The 12,073-nt window shown below is 41.1% G+C and overlaps 1 protein-coding gene across 2 annotated transcripts in view; it reads right to left on the bottom strand.

Moving 5' to 3' along the window:
- Positions 1–8,542, bottom strand: part of CPB2 (carboxypeptidase B2) — a 56,055-nt gene extending 47,513 nt beyond the window's left edge. For both annotated transcript variants that reach the window (XM_059377454.1, XM_059377455.1), the window contains exon 1: positions 8,418–8,542. In XM_059377454.1, the coding sequence (XP_059233437.1) occupies positions 8,418–8,491 (74 nt within the window). In that variant the 5' untranslated portion in view covers positions 8,492–8,542. The remainder of the gene's footprint in view (positions 1–8,417) is intronic.
- Between the last annotated feature and the right edge of the window lie 3,531 nt (positions 8,543–12,073).

Genomic DNA, 12,073 nt, shown 5'->3' with positions numbered 1-12,073 from the left:
GCCTTCGGCTCAGGTCATGGTCCCAGGGTCCTGGGATGGAGTCCCGCGTCGGGCTCTCTGCTCAGCGGGGAGCCTGCTTCCTCCTCTCTCTCTCTGCCTGCCTCTCTGCCTACTTGTGATCTCTCTCTGTCAAATAAATAAATAAATTCTTTAAAAAAAAAAAAAAAAAAGAATTGCACTACAACCTAAGACCTTCTGCATTCCACCCTCCTTCCTTCCCCTTCTCCTCCACAGGGATTACACCAGCATTGCAGTATGTCTTTCCCGAGAGCCTCTTCTTGTCCCTTCCTCATTTATTCCTCTCCAGCATTTTTCTGAATACATTTCTTGTATGTCTAATTCCATCTTGGTGTTTGTTTCTTGGAGGAGTAAGGAAGTGGGACCAAAGTGTGGAGCTCTTTGTAACACCTAACAGAGAACACCCACCGAACAATAGGCACTGAGTAACTATGTAAACAAAATGATTAAGCAGTTGATGTCAGCCAGCTTCTGTTAACAGTCACCCCAGGGCTGGCACAAAGGCACATGAAAGAATAGCCTTGATGGCAAGGATGAGGTTTTGCATGGTCGACAGGATGGGTTCCTACTCGCCAAGGTTGATAGAGTACCTGTTGCTGGCACATGTCCAGCTTGACAGCAACAGAAACCAAAACCAAGCTCTTGAATCAGCACCATTCCATGAAGAAACCAAGCAACCACTTGGTGAGAAATTGCCGACTTTGGGTCCTTTCCACTCTGGGTCTGGATTTGCCTCTTTTACCTACAGGGCCTCAACTAATGTTACCATACAAGGATGTTACCATATAGTGTGTGATCCACAAAGGATCCCACCTAACACTGTATCTGATTAAGGGATCCACTTTACAACAAGGGAGGTACAGAATGGGCGCATTACCGTGGGATCCTCTGGGCATATTACATACCATACCATGCAGAAGCTGCTAGACTCATACAGAAATAAGAATGGATTAGCTGAGGTGCTAGCTTGGAAAGGGGCAACGCGTTCCAGGATGCAGTTGTTTTTTTTTTTTTTTTTAAAGATTTTATTTATTTATTTATTTGACAGAGAGAAATCACAAGTAGATGGAGAGGCAGGCAGAGAGAGACAGAGGGAAGCGGGCTCCCCGCTGAGCAGAGAGCCCGATGCGGGACTCCCGATCCCAGCACCCTGAGATCATGACCTGAGCCAAAGGCAGCGGCGCAACCCACTGAGCCATCCAGGCGCCCCAGGATGCAGTTTTAAATCAATAATCATTATATGGTGCAGTGTCCCCACAAGTTAGAACACATGTTTCCGGGAACCAAGTTGAAGCGGCTTTATTCACCACCATTCCAGGTGAATAAGGGGAATTTGTACTTGCAAACTACAACTATGGCTCTATAAATTTAAAAGATCTGCTTCCCAGAAGATAAAATCTCCCACAAGAGTCATGGCAAGAGTCTTATTAAACTGACAGCTGTTGCTGCTACCCAGTCATTTTAGATTCCTTGGCCCTAAAGATTATCAGGAAGGAGAGGAGTTATGCTGGAAGGGGTAGGTGACCTCGATCATCAGGAGGATATTGAGGGCTGCATTCACAGTTAAGCTGGCAGGGAAGAATACATCTGGTACACAGATGATAAACTTAGGCATTCTATAATACTCCCTTGTCCAATTTTGTTGTATATGGACAGATGCAACAGTCAAGGTCCAAAAGGACATGGTGAATGGAGGCTCAGACCCTTGAAGGTCAAGGGGCTGGGTCATCTCACCAGGTAAGTCACCTAGACCATGGTAAGTGCTGGTGAAAGGGAAACAGAATGGATCGGAGAAAAGGAAAAAAAAATGAGTATTGGTTATCATCTCAACAAGACTAGGTATAGCTGTGGTGGGCTGTAGTTAATCCCACTGATGTTCCTCTTGTGTATTTCTTCCAGCAAAAGAGAGCAACCAGAATCCTGAGGAGCTGCTCCCAAAGCTTGCTTTGGAAGCAGATCGATCTGAGTGGCAGGACTATAGGAGATGCTATGTTGCGCTTTCCAGGTCCCCAACCAAGAATGAATGTTCATTTTCCCAGATTCTGCGAGTGTTGGCTGCTGTCACTCAAGTCCCTTTCCAGGAATTTTCCTTGACCGAAGAAAGACTTGTTGCCAAGGTCATGCCTCTTCCCAGGTACAGCCCACCTCCAATGACTCATAAATACCCCAGCCTGGGACAACCCTGCAAGGACAACTGGCTTTAGGGATCCCAGGGCTTCATGTGACTGCATCATTTTTCAGTTTCTCCTCATCCCAGGTCTCTTCCTTTCATCCCTGCACCACTGTTGGTCCCAAGATTCGCTTCCCAGGAGACTTCCTAAATGCAAATCTCTATCTCAGAAACAGCTTCCTGGGGAAACTAACTGATGACAAATACAAAGGTCTACTACCTGGGATGAAACCTGTAAAGTGTTCTATGAGTTTGTATTCTGATATAAGAATACAGAGTCAGAAGTTATTTGGGACTGAAGCCATCAGAGAACAGAGACACTTTGAGCCGGACTTCTGAGATGGTCAGGATCTGGTGAATTATACCATTAGACTGAGAGAAGTAGAAGTTTGGCGAATGAATTGGAGAAAAAATGGCTCTGATACATCAGTGGAAAAGCAAACGCAGAGCAAGTGATCTGGGTGGGCAGGAATATGGGGTTTCTGCTGGGCTGAACCAGGAAATAAAACCAGGATGAATGGGTGAGGCAGGACCTGACCACAGAGGGTCTCAAAAACTGGGGTCAGGGTTGTGGCCCTAATTTATAAAGTCATTGGGCCCCATCTGGGGAATTTGAGCCAAAGAGTGAAAAAGTCCAAGCTCTTTTTTGGTATGAAATATAAAGAAGTGGTGACTCCTATAAGTAAATCATAATTTGAGAGTGAACTCCCTAACAGCTTAAGCTAACAACAAAATGGGATGCCTTTTACACAGTAATGAGCTCTCCATTATTCAAATGGGCTAAATTTCAATCCCACATAAGGGAAAGTTTGTGCTGACTAGAAGATAGGGGCATTTTTCTAATGTATTTGACTGAATTTAGTCAACAGAAAAGAAAAAAAGAAAAAGAAAAAGAGGAAAAAAAGAAAAAAATGTGTTATCCCAATGAGTCTCTTTCTTTTTTTAGAAAGATTTTATTTATTTATTTGTTAGAGAGAGAGAGAGCACACATAAGCAGTATGCAGAGCGGCAGGCAGAGGCAGAGAGAGAAGCAGGCTCCCCGAGGAGCAAGGAGCCCGATGTGGGACTCGATCCCAGGACCCTGGGATCATGGCCTGAGCCGAAGACACCGGCTTAACCAGCTGAGCCACCCAGGCATCCCAATCCCAATGGGGCCTCTTTCTTAAGGAGAAAAAATTTCAGGAAATATAGAAAAATAAATTGGAAAATGGGGAGGACTAAAATTAGGAGGGTAAAAATGCACCATAAAATATATTAATGTATCCGGGTTCCAGCTGTGGTGAGCTGGATCTTCCTGTTCCCACCTGCTTGGCCCAAGCACCAATACAAGAGAATCAGGAAATGGGATGAGGATCAGTCAGGTCACCTTACGTGGAACTTAGCTTCTGAAATTCAGTTTCCTGACTCGATGCCCCCTTACTTCATCAGAAAGAAGCTAGTGGTCAGAGTGGAGAAAGAGAGAAGATTTGTGTCAATATTTCTTTGGAGCAAGTTATTACATTTCTGTCAGTGCCCTTTCTCCCGAACGGGATGGAATTTGGGGGTGTTACGTCCCTCATCTCTGCCTAGTAGGGAAGACTTCCAAGGAGGGTAATGGAGAGTCTGAACATGTTTCCTCAAGTTTAGAGACAGGTGCCTGGTCTGTTCCTGGCTTGTTCCCAAGGAAGCTAACCATGTATGTGGCTGGTCCCCAGTTGGATGGACAGTAATTAAAATCAAAAGAAGAAATACTTCATGGGCACCTAGTTATAACTCAGGTGGTGTCAGATAGCGCCGCCTACAGGGATAAGAATATGGGGGTGAATGTAAGATCCCTAGGGGTGAAACATAGAGTCACAATGGACTACCTAGTGAGAGATGCATCTCTCCCTGGTCTGGAGAATTCCTCAGCAAAGGAATCTGAAAAATTCCCAAGAAGTTAAAACCCAAGAAAAGGGCAAAAGGAAGAAGAGTCAGGTGTGTGTATGGAGAGGGGGTGAGGGGTTGTTTTCCTGTAAAGACTGACCTTTGAATAAACCTTGAATGGACCCGATACTTAGTTTCTAAATTGAGATTGTTTGCATGTTAACAGGAGCCTAAAATTATCAGTTACTTTGAGTGGACTAAAAAGTCAGAATTTGCACACTTTCCATGTAGGAGTAGAGAAAGAGTACTCCACCACATGGAACATAATGGGGCAAAAGGAGACGAGAAAATAAAGAAATGTTTTTCTTAATTTAATTTATTTATTTTTTTATTTTGAAGATTTTATTTATTTATTTGGCAAAGACAGAGAGAGAAGGAAACAAGCAGGGGGAGTGGGAGAGGGAGAGGGAGAAGTAGGCTTCCTGCTGAGCAGGGAGCCCTATGGGGGGCTTCATGTGGAGCTCGATCCCAGGACACTGGGATCATGACCTGAGTTGAAGGCAGATGCTTAATGACTGAGCCACACAGGCGCCCCTAAAGAAATGTTTTGATTGCATCTCTGAAGTGATAGAGGTAGAGGATTTAACAAATAGCCCGTTGAAAATTAAAAAAAAAAAAAAAAAAGTCTTGCTCCAAATAACGAATAGAGAAAAGTGTAATCACAGTGAAATAACAGGTCATTTTAGACACGAAAAAATAAACTGAGTTTCAAAGAGGACAAGTGAATTGTCCAAGGCTGCATAAATAATAAGCCCCGGCAGCTCCAGGGCTATTTCCAGATCTGGAGATTTTAATACCAGACAACATTTCTTCTGTCACTTCCCCTCTAAGAATATGAAGATTTCCATCAAGCTCTGTCCCCTGCTACTTTTACAGGGGGAGGCTCACATTTGCCATAGTTCTGCAAGATTATTTTTGAATTTGAAAAGCTGGTGAGATGCCTCTGAACAGTGGAAGAGCGCTCGAGGCTGCAATTTTGTTTTATGCATCACGACATTTTAAGACCACCAGTGCCCTGTTCTTTAAGATGAAAATAATATATCAGGGGGAGCTAAGGGAAAGACGATAAACGGGTCTCCAGGTGGCAGATAGTATATGAAGTTGACAGAAGGATCAAGTCCTGTGGTCTATTAATAATTCAGAAGCCCTCTCTCCTCAACCATTCTGATTCTTTTTCCTTCTTTTCGTACTTTCCCCCACTTTCCTATTTCAAATAAATTGCCTCCGCTGACAGGTTGCCCTTAGCTCATCAGAGCCCTATACAATGAATATCTCTGTTGACAAGGTTCTTGCTAGGGTTTTATTTTTGCCCTTCACGGTTTGGCCTTGAATAGCAAGTGACTACGGAGACAATGTTTTGGTGTTTGTTTGTTTGGTTGCTTTTCTCTTTGGCATATGGTATTAATGCCTTTAAAACTTTTTTCATTCTCGGGTGGGGGCATTTTAGGGATGAGACATCTCAAAATGCACCTACAAATCATTCAGTAAGAGATCGCCTGAAGACAAAGTGTTGTTAGGAAAATGATCACGACAAGAAAATGGTAACAGAGACCAGCTTTAGGGAAAAGCCAGCCCATAAGCTCTTTTTAGGAGTGATTGTATTCTTGCCCCCAGAAATAATTCATCAGAGTCTCTCACCCTGAATGAAATTTGGTTTCCCGTTTAGCTTCAGTAATGGGCTGTTCCTGGAAAAGCAGAGCTCAGAAACAGTTGGTTAAAAAAAATTGTTTGTACTCACGGAAAGAAGAGTTTGAAATGTTTTTTCTAGTGGAGGCATTGGAGGGAGGAATCAGGTATATATCGGCCCACACAGAGGCAAGTCTCCCTTCCCCAATACACACAGACAATATTTTCAATACCATGTGATTGGTTAAATTATAGCCCTATTCTTATTCCCCCCTTCAAGCACAGGTATCGATCAGACTCCAAAATATATGCTGAAGCAAGAACAGTAAGAAAAGCCGTGCCTGAAAAAATATTCTCATTCATTTCTTTGCTATTTGTGTGTGTGTGTGTGTGTATGTGTGTGTGTAAGTCCTTTATTTGCATATTTAGTTCACTAAACTGTTACATGCTTCCTCATTTTGAAGCGACATGGTGAAGCTTTTGAAGTATTTTGCTAAGGATCGTCTTATGTAGGAGTTCAATTCATGATATGATCCAGGTGGTGGTGTGTGGGTGAGCCCTCCAGGCTCTACAGCAGCCAACTGCCAAGGGGCAGAGCTACGCCACCAAACAAGACCCGCTGCCAGGTAAGGACCTTGACACTGAACTTCCAGCCCGGCTCTCTCCCAGGCTGCACTCTGGATGGCCTGTCTTCTCTGCAGACTCAGGATGACTAAATCCGACCTCCATCAGATGAGCTCTCTTCCTAATTCCCAGATTTTACAGGCAGTGCGATTCAGGGAAGCGAGTTGAAATGAAGCGAACATGGGTTTGAATCCAAACTCTACCCCTAATGTTTGATTTGGGACAAATGATTTATCCTTCCTATAGGGCTCAGTTTCCTTCTCTGTAAGATGTCACCATCAAGATTCCTAGGGTGTAGCATTATAGGCATTTAAAGAGATGGCATTACTAAGTGCCTGGCCCAGTGCTGAGGCAACACATGGTGCTAAGTAACTATGAGTTCCTTCCCTTTCCACTCTCTGTGGATGATACTGCCAGTGTCTACTGTTCCCAGCCTGACGTGTTGATACCAGATTTCCTCCTTCCCTCTTCCCTACCTTTAATTAAAGCCAATCACCAAGTTATGGGATATTAGAACTGGCACGGACCTTAGAAATTGTAGGCATCTTATTTATTGATAACCACAGATATAGGTCACCAGTTACTCTAGCAATCTGACTCCCATGTCAATTCAATAACAATCATTATTTGGTGATGGACCTCATTGCATGACACTTGACAACCATATTGAACAACAACAAAAAAAACCAGTGATGATGTACAAACACAGCATCAGGCTCTCAAGTCAAGCTCTGTTTTCTTAAATGCTATCCCATGGTTCTTTCTGACTCAGAAAAGTATTTTTTTTTTTTTGGTACAGATTTTATGAATTTGTACAAATAGGGGAGGGGAGGAGAGGGAGGAGCAGAGGGAGAGGGAGAAGCAGGCTCCCTGCTGAGCAGAGAGCTCCACACAGGGCTTGCTCTCAAGACCCCAGGATCATGACCTGAGCCAAAGGCAGATGCTTAATCAACTGAGCCACCCAGCCCTGAGATAAGTATTTCTGACAGAATCTTCGTGTCCCTGGTTGATTTTTTCACTCTTTACTATTCACTAAATCGGGAGAGGCTTTTGTCTTAGAGGTAATTGGAGAAGAAAAGAACCACAGAAGCAAAACAAAGGAAAAAAAATTAAAAAATTCCAAAGAAATAATAGCAATTTTAAAAGTCTATGAGTTTACTAGTAAATACATCACAGTATTGGGACGCCTGGGTGGTTCAGTTGGTTGGATGACTGCCTTCGGCTCAGGTCATGATCCCAGAGTCCCGGGATCGAGTCCCGCATCGGGCTCCCAGCTGCATGAGGAGTCTGCTTCTCCCTCTGACCTTCTCCTCGCTCATGCTCTCTCTCACTGTCTCTCTCTCTCAAATAAATAAATAAAATCTTTAAAAAAAATACATCACAGTATTACACATAGCTGGGGATATTTACCATATATTATATATGTTAGAAGACAAGATCCATTTGTACTCTTCTAAGCAGTTTATGTAAAGAACTCTCTAGGGAATCACTCAACAAAGCAAAATAAGAATTAGATATGTTCATATATGTGTTCCTTATAACATAACTCTTCTTCCTTTCATATCTCTTGTGAAAACCCATGCATAACCTAAACCTCCTATTTCATACCTTATCCTCCTCTTCTTCCTCTGTTCTATGTACAAGAGGAAAATATTCAGTTACCCATAATTGTATTATTCATAGTTAATACAAATTACCCAGTTAATATATTTTGTGTATGAAGACCAAAAATATAAATCATATGATGTATTAGAGTATAAATAATTATTTTTATAAAAGCTTCCGTTTCTTTAATCTTCTTAGCCACTGAATACACATATCATCCAGCTTTCTCTCAGTAATAGAAGTAGAGACAGAAAAGAAAGAAAGAAAAAAAAAAAAAGGACCCTGAATCTAGTGAGAGCCTTATTACACTGAAATGTACTATTTGTCAGGACAAATGGAAAGTTTCTGAAAGAGCTGACCTTCAAACTTTTAACATTTTGCTCCCCAGGTTAGTGCACTGACTAGATTCCATGTGGGGCAAACAACCGAGGAAAATGGCCGCCCACTATTTAAGGTTCTATTAGGTTACCTCTGAAAAGCGAAGACATGCTGCTCACACAAGAGGAAGATGGCTACGAGGACTCCAAAGCTATAAAGCTTCATCCCAACAGCACTTTGCTGAAAAACAAAATTCTCCTGAGAGAAGGGCCAGGATGACTGGTTACATAAGAGCCTTCTTTACACACTGGTTAAAATATAATGGCATGTTCCCTCTCATTTCTGTGATCAATTGACTCAGCTTCTACTTTCACCCTTAAAAAATAAAGTGCGATGAGAGTTGTTCTTACGTTCGACTCCTAGAAGATATTTAACTCCTCAGGGAAGACAGATGGAGAATAAAAGTATAGAATGTTGCAGAAATGTGTCTGGTTTTTTGAAGAACAATAGCCCTAGAGTATTAGTTCATGGCTGTATACTGTGCTGTGGGAGGTCTCCCATGGAATAGAAAGAGGTCTTCCCTTGTCTTTTCAACATTTTCAACTTAGATGAAGACATAGAAGGTGAGTTTCTCAACTTTGTGGCTCTTACAAGGCTGAGAAGAAGAGTTTGTATGGAGGATTGTAGAATCTCCATTTAAAGAAAATTTTCTTTGTTCGTATGAAGTGATGGGCCCACCTATAGGAGAATAGGAATATTATGTCCTAGAGAGTTCTCTGGCCAAAAGAAAAAAAAAATCGGCTTGCTTTGAATCATGTTTATTTAGGAAAGGTCACCATAAGAGTCATTATCTAAATCAAAGCTCATCACATGTCATTCTGAAGGTAGCATCTGACTTACGGCATTTTGTCTGGTATGAGGCTACAGCTTACCTCTGTAAGTGGATGAAGCCCAAGTATTATCTCCAAATTCCGGCTGGTCAGTGGATTAGAATGTTCTTAAGGACAGGGCAGGCAAAACTGCAAAATAAAACAAACTTCCCACAACAGACTTCTGAGAAGGAAAGGATTGAGATTTCAAACTTTGCTCTCTGTGATTCAAAGCTATTAAAACACAATGGATGTTATGGATGAAGGTGGCACCACTGAAACTACCTCTTATATAAGAAGGAAGAAGAAAATGGATATACACATGTATCTGACCACTTTTAGAGAAAGATACATGGGAAGACTGGACCAGAAATCCATTAGACTGTGGTTACCTACAGCAGGTAGATAGAAAAACTGAGTGGAAAAGATGCAGGAATAAGAACAGGGTAGATGAGATGGGAGGAGGGATGCTTTTTTGAGTAAACATCTTTGAATACTTCAGAATTTGAAAATACCACAGAATTTTAGAATCACAGTCTTTTTTCACTTACTCAAAACCAACAAGTAAATAAAATGAATACAAACAAAAACACATGTTTTTAATGAGTGCCATAACTACACTGAGGGGAGTGAGGAAAAACTAATCCAAGGGCTTTTACCTTGTTTTTTTTTTTTTTTTAAACACAAAAAGTAACTTTAAAATAGCAGTCAACAGTGGCAGTTTACTAACAAATTTTATCCATTTTTGTGCTCCCTATTCAGTTTTATCCTGTCTCCTCTCGGGTTTACGTTTTTTCTTGCTGAGGCAGTCTTTGAAAAGTTGCCTTAGTGAAGATCTGTTGGTGGTAGATTCTATTGTGCTCCATCTGTTGGACGAGAATTTCTTTCTGCCCTCACCTCCAAAGACTAGTTTAGCCAAATGTGACATTCTAGTGACAGTCCTTCCGTTGTCTTTTGGCGTCTACTGCGGTAAGGTAGGAATCTGCTGTCACGTCTTGTTCCCCTACAGATCAGCTGTTCTTCCTACTAGATGACTTTTAAGGGATTAAGGATTATCTTTATCTTTAATCCTCTTCAGCTCCATTACTCTTGTCGAGATGTGAATTTATTTTTTATTATCTAGCCCGGTACATGGAATGTGATTTGATCCAAGGATTTAGATATTTCTTCAACCTGGGAAAACCATTTTATTATTTCTTCAGCTATTATCTGCTAGTGCTTTTTAAGGGCTCCCTTTGGAGTTCCTTGATCTACCTTTCATGTCTTGTAACTGTCTTTTCATGTTTTTAAAAATCATAGTCTGTGTCTCTGTATGCTGAATCCTGGGCAAGAGTTTCTCAGGACCATCTTCAAATTCACAAATTCATTCTTTGTGTTTAGTTTAGACTACATAGTCAACTGACCAGTGTTTTTTTTTTTAATCCATCAAAAAAATTTTATTGGAGAAATTGTGACTGAGAAATAGTAAGATGCCTTGGAATTGAACACAAGCATCTAAAATAAGAGCAGAGTTCAGGATTGTTGTAATTGTGTGTGTGTTTTTTTTAATAACTTTACAAATCTTTTCCAACTTTTACAGTTGCTTTTTTCACATTTATCCATTTTTATCTTTTAAAAGATTTTATTTATTAGCAAGAGGAAGAGAATGAAATCATACGTTCAGGGAGGAGCAGAGAGAGAGGGAGAAGGAGAGGAAGACTCCCCACTAAGTGCAGAGCCTGTTGGGGAGCTCAATCCCAAGACCCTGAGATCATACCCTGAGTCAAAGTCAGCTGCTTAACTCACTGAACCACCCAGATGCCCCCATTCTGCTTTTGTATCAGTATTTTTAAATATCATTTTAAAGCACTTTGTTGTTTAATTTTTAATAGGTATGGTTCCTTCAGAGCTCTTGCTGACAATACTTAGGATACTTATTTTAAAGTCTGTGTTAGACTTGAGCTAAAGGATTAGTTGTATTTTAGATGAATTCACGCTCTGAGTATTGATTTTTGTTGACTGCCTCTCTTAGCATTTGATTTCTTCTGTAATTTGGAACCTTAGTTTGCAGGCTCATTTTGAAGTCTTTTGTTTTCCTTTCCTACCTTTCACCTTCTATGCTTACTTTTCTCCATTCTCCACATATGTCCAAGCAGCCCCTGGGTTTCCAATCCAGAACACTGTCTTAAACTAGCTTTTGTTTTTTCTACACCATGATAATGTCATGGCTTTCAAAGATCTAGTCACCAGTAAAGATGACTTAACTTAGTTACCGGCTTAGTCACTCCTAGCTTAGTTACTCCTCTGTCTTCTACAAACCAGTAGATGCTTAAAAAAACCAATCCTAGGCAGCAGTGACACTATCTTTTTAAAACCGAGATACATATATTAAAATGCACAGATTTAAGTGTTTGAGCAAATTAGTCTTGAAAAACACATATACATGAGTAACCCACACCTCTATAGAGTATAGAAAATTTCCATCATTCCAGAAAGTTCTTTCATAGCCCTCCCAATCAATTTCCCCTTTATTCTAGCAGCCTCTGTTCTGATTTTATTATCATAGATTAATTTTGCTTATTTTAGAACTACATGAAATCATACATTATCCTAGTCAGTTCAGGGTGTTACAGCCAGAATACCATAAACTAAATAGTTTAAACTACAAACATTTATATCTTACAGTTCTGGAAAGTGGAAAGTCCAAGATCAGGACACAGATTCAGTGTCTGGTGAGAATCCACACCCTTGTTCATAGATGGCTGCCTTCTTGCCATATTCTCACATGGCAGAAAGTGAGAAAGTTCATGGCAGAAAGTGAGAGAGCTCGTTGGGGTCTGTTTTATAAGGGCACTAATCCCATTCATGAGAGATCCACCATTATGATCTAATCACCTCCCAGAAGCTCCGTCTAAACACCGGCATACTGGGGATTAAGCTTCAGCATATGTGTGAGGGA

Source organism: Mustela nigripes, chromosome 15, assembly GCF_022355385.1.
Source record: "Mustela nigripes isolate SB6536 chromosome 15, MUSNIG.SB6536, whole genome shotgun sequence".
Taxonomy (NCBI): Eukaryota; Metazoa; Chordata; class Mammalia; order Carnivora; family Mustelidae; genus Mustela; species Mustela nigripes.
This window is presented reverse-complemented; position numbering and strand designations above follow the sequence as displayed.